Source organism: Triticum dicoccoides, chromosome 5A (genome assembly GCF_002162155.2).
Source record: "Triticum dicoccoides isolate Atlit2015 ecotype Zavitan chromosome 5A, WEW_v2.0, whole genome shotgun sequence".
NCBI lineage: Eukaryota > Viridiplantae > Streptophyta > Magnoliopsida > Poales > Poaceae > Triticum > Triticum dicoccoides.
The window spans coordinates 528,231,607-528,235,518 of record NC_041388.1 but is presented as its reverse complement, the minus strand read 5'-3'; the positions used below and the strand labels follow the sequence as shown (position 1 = coordinate 528,235,518).

At 51.2% G+C, this 3,912-nt stretch overlaps 1 protein-coding gene across 1 annotated transcript in view; it reads right to left on the bottom strand.

Moving 5' to 3' along the window:
* Positions 1–278: 278 nt before the first annotated feature.
* Positions 279–3,912, bottom strand: part of LOC119297730 (dehydration-responsive element-binding protein 1H-like) — a 9,521-nt gene continuing 5,887 nt past the window's right edge. Inside the window, exon 2 of the mRNA XM_037575401.1 lies at positions 279–948. Coding sequence (XP_037431298.1) covers positions 279–948 — 670 coding nt within the window. The remainder of the gene's footprint in view (positions 949–3,912) is intronic.

Below are 3,912 nucleotides of genomic sequence, written 5' to 3'. Positions count from 1 at the left end.
AGTCATTCACACATGAAGTGATAGTACCCTCCTTTCGAATATTGTTGCCGTTTGTCCGGGACCACCACGACTATTCATCCAGCAAATCATGTCTTTTTTTCACGTGTCTTTTTTTTGTCCTTTCTGATGCTTCAGAACCGCATCTGATTGCATGTATACCAAAGAATTTCATGCTTTTTTTGGCAATTTTTTTATGCGTTTACAGATTCCGCAGATTTTATTATGCTGGAATCAACTGCGATAGAGTCAAAGCAGCTGGTTCAGCAGCTCCAGCTGGTTCAGTAGCTCCAGAGCCCGGAGTCAGCTCCGCCGTCTCCGGTGTCCCAGCACGCCCCGCTGTCCAGCGACGGCGGCGGCTCCAGGAGCAGCCCGTCCGCGAGGTCCGCGTAGTACGTGCCCAGGTCCATCTCCCCGGACAAGTCCAGCTCGAACATGTCGCTGCCCAGCGCGGACGGCACCTCGAACGTTCCCTCGGCCCAAGGTTGCGACGTCGCTGACGAACCGCTCGCATTGTCCGCAGACGACAGAGCGGACGCGCCGGAGGTCTCCTCATCAGCGGGGACGGTGGCTGCGCTGTTGGGGGCATGCCGGCGCTGGAAGTCCGCCACGGCGGCGAGGGCCGCGCGCCTGACGGCCGCGAGGTCGGCGAGCGCGGGCGGCACGGCAAGGAGCCAAGCGGAGTCGGCGAAATTGAGGCACGCGGCGGAGCGACCGAGCAGGCCGAGCATGGCGGCGTCGTGCGCACGCGCGGCCGCGTCGGCTGTGAGGTACGTTCCGAGCCAGAGCCGCTCGCCGCGCTGCCCGGGGACGCGCACCTCGCACACCCAGCGGCCGGCGTTGCCCCGGCGCCGCACGCCGCGGTACACCGGGTGGCGCGTCTCCTTGAACTTGGTGCGCCCGGCGGGGCGCTTCGGGTGCGAGGAGGTCGACGACGGCGAGGAAGAGGAGCTCCATTGCTGGTCCGAGCCGGTCATGTCCATCGCTGAAGGTGGTCGGTGCTGGCTTGATGAGCTTCGTACGGTGGACGGTGGTCTATGGAGTGTGAGATCAGGTTGAGCTTGAGATGGGAGTGTTAGGATTTTAGTGTCTTGTGGAGTGCACTGCTTTATAGTTTTGCCTGACGCGGTCTGGACAAGCGGCATCGACAAGTGACGCGTGAGGGGTCTGCGGAGATAATCCAAAGGATCCTTCTCGTGCTCCTTTTTTTAGTGGTGGATCCTTCTCGTGCTCAAGGGCGATGATTGGGCTCCACTAGCTTGGCCCATGGAGGCCCAGGGAGACAGACCTTTTTCCCGCGTTATCTTGTCCTCTAGCAGAGGCAAGAAAGCTCCAAGGACATTGGACAAGGAGCGCAGGTGAAGTTGGTTATTACCGGTTTAAACCCCAGGTTTAGCTCCCTGACCAAGATGGATAATTGTTAATGCAATAATGCTAGACATACAAAGAGTTACACGTAATTACATTGGCTACAATTTTTTCATTCTAGCTAACCATCCCTCTGATTTTCACGAGGGTAGACCCCCCCCCCCCTATTACTACAGTCTCGTGTACAATATACTCTTGTGAAAAAATGTTGAACACAGAGAAACAAGAATGTTACTGTATATAATATGCGACCTACTTTTGCAATCACAAGCGGCCAGATTGAGCGTACACAAGCAAAAAAACACTATGGGCCTCTTTGATTGGCAGGATTTCGAAAACGTGGTAGTAAAAAAAATAGGATTGGAGTTACATGCCCACTTGGATCCTATGAAACTAGCAATGAGTGTTTTGTTGTCACGGGAAAAACAAAGAAATTGTAAAAGAGATTCGAGTGAATGTTAGTTTTCCTATGAAATGTAACACAAAAGATTTCATAGGAAATTTCCTATGAGATTCAGTCATATGAATCAAATGACCAACGTAGAAAGAACTCTTAAGAATTTTAATCCTCCAGAAATTCTATAGAATTTCTTTTAATCAAAGGAGCCCTCAATGTTTTAATTGCCTCATCAGTCGCCTCCACACACGTTTGGAGTGGCCCTTTTGTGACAGCCGAACTGGAGTATATGTTCTAGAGTATGTCTAGGACATATCTAGAGGTGTCCTAAAAACACATCTAAGTGACTCAATCAAACATAAATAGAAGAAAATACTCACATGAATCTTCGCGTAAAATCAATGTCACAAGACTTAACTGCGCAATACTTAGGGCACATCTAGTTGTGCTTTAGCAAAACCGTATATGTTCGAAGATAATAACTTAAGTAGATGACTCACAACAGGGCCGGGCCGACAAAATACGGGGTCCTGTGCGAAATCGTAAAATGGGGCGCATCTCATGAAAAAGACGTTTTTAATATTGTAATAATGTGATACAGTGCTCAATCAAGATAATTTACTTCGTTTAGACATAGGTCAAGTTCAGACCTGATGATTAGTGCATTTTTGAAAGGTAGCGTTAAACCAAGCTTTGAATTCTCATGTATTCACCATATTTTCCGTTTTTCCACTATGGTTGAGACGGAACTGGGTGTGTGTGGGCCTCGCTGGGTTCTAAGGGCTGAGCTAAGTCTAGGTGAGATTGACGGGGCTGGAAAAAATCGGGGCCCCTAAGAATTTTTGGCTCTGTACGGCCCGCACATGTTCCACAGTCCACACCCATGCGGGCCGGGCCTGACTCACAAAAGATGTTAGTTGACTTTGCTAATGTCTAGTCTTACGAAACCTATACACCTACTAAATATCTTCCATATTAAATCCACTTTTCAAACCCTGTCAAGTGTGCCTTCCTTTCCTAGTCTTTCTTTTTTGCGAATAGCCTTCCTTCCTTAGTCGCCAACAGCTAGCAGAGATTTAGCCTTGCCATGTTCGCGAACCCCTTCCCTCAGTCGTCCCGATCATTATATGGTCACCCCGCTGTGGAAACCAGCGACTTAGCTTCCATCGGTCGCCCCTTCCCTGCCCCTCACATATCCCCTTGTCCCTAGTTGGCGGCGTTTTGGCCTTGCCATGGTCACCACACCATTCACATGGTCATTTCGGCTTACCTCTCCACCGGATCCAACATCTAGCGACCGTCCTCATCAGCATCCACACTTAGTTGTTCCTTGCCTCTAGCATGTTATCCTGCTGCTAGATTTGGAGCAGTGACCCCTCCCGGTCATCCTCGGTCACCAATGGTTGGCGTCCACATCATTGGGTTGTAGTTCTCCTCATTGGATGGATATGGTTCCACCGTTAGTTTTGGCTCTCTGCCTTCCCTCTAGACACCCTTCCTCATGGCAAGCGGTTGGTCAAGATAGTCATCCATTTGGTCATTTTGCAACATGCGTGATTCTAACTATGATCCTTGGCTTTCGCCCCATGTCGTCAGGTTGATATATCTCATTTGATCTTGCCCTGGCTGGCTGAGCGGTGGTAGAGTCGGCAGTGCGTGCTTTGGAGGGTAGTGCGACGTCTTGGAACCCATGCGAGCAAGTTGGGTTTACTTTGAGCTGGTGGAGGATGTCATTCTGGAGGTCTTGCACTTTTCTTGTCATGGTCGTTGCTCTCGGATGTTGCAAGCTTGTCTAATGTGTGGTTGAGGCTTTCATGCACAGTGCGGATTTTCAGAGGCCGAGCACCAGGCAGGCCGGTATCCTCGGCGTTGGAATGGGCTTGGGGATCTGGAATCCGTCGGGCCGTTGGCAGGCTAGTGTCGGCCTAGTGTTTCATATACGGTCTGGGATACACCTACGCATACATGTTCGGCACATCGTGCGCTACTCTCTCATCCATTATTGCCATCGTCACCCTCGCTTCTGTCGTCCTCGTTCCTATCGCCCCCACCCCCACCCACCTAGGTACCCAGCCTCACCTCCAAGGCTCCAGCGAAGGGAACGCCGGCGGGGAAGGAGCAGGACAGATCCGGCACAGGTATGTGTGCGG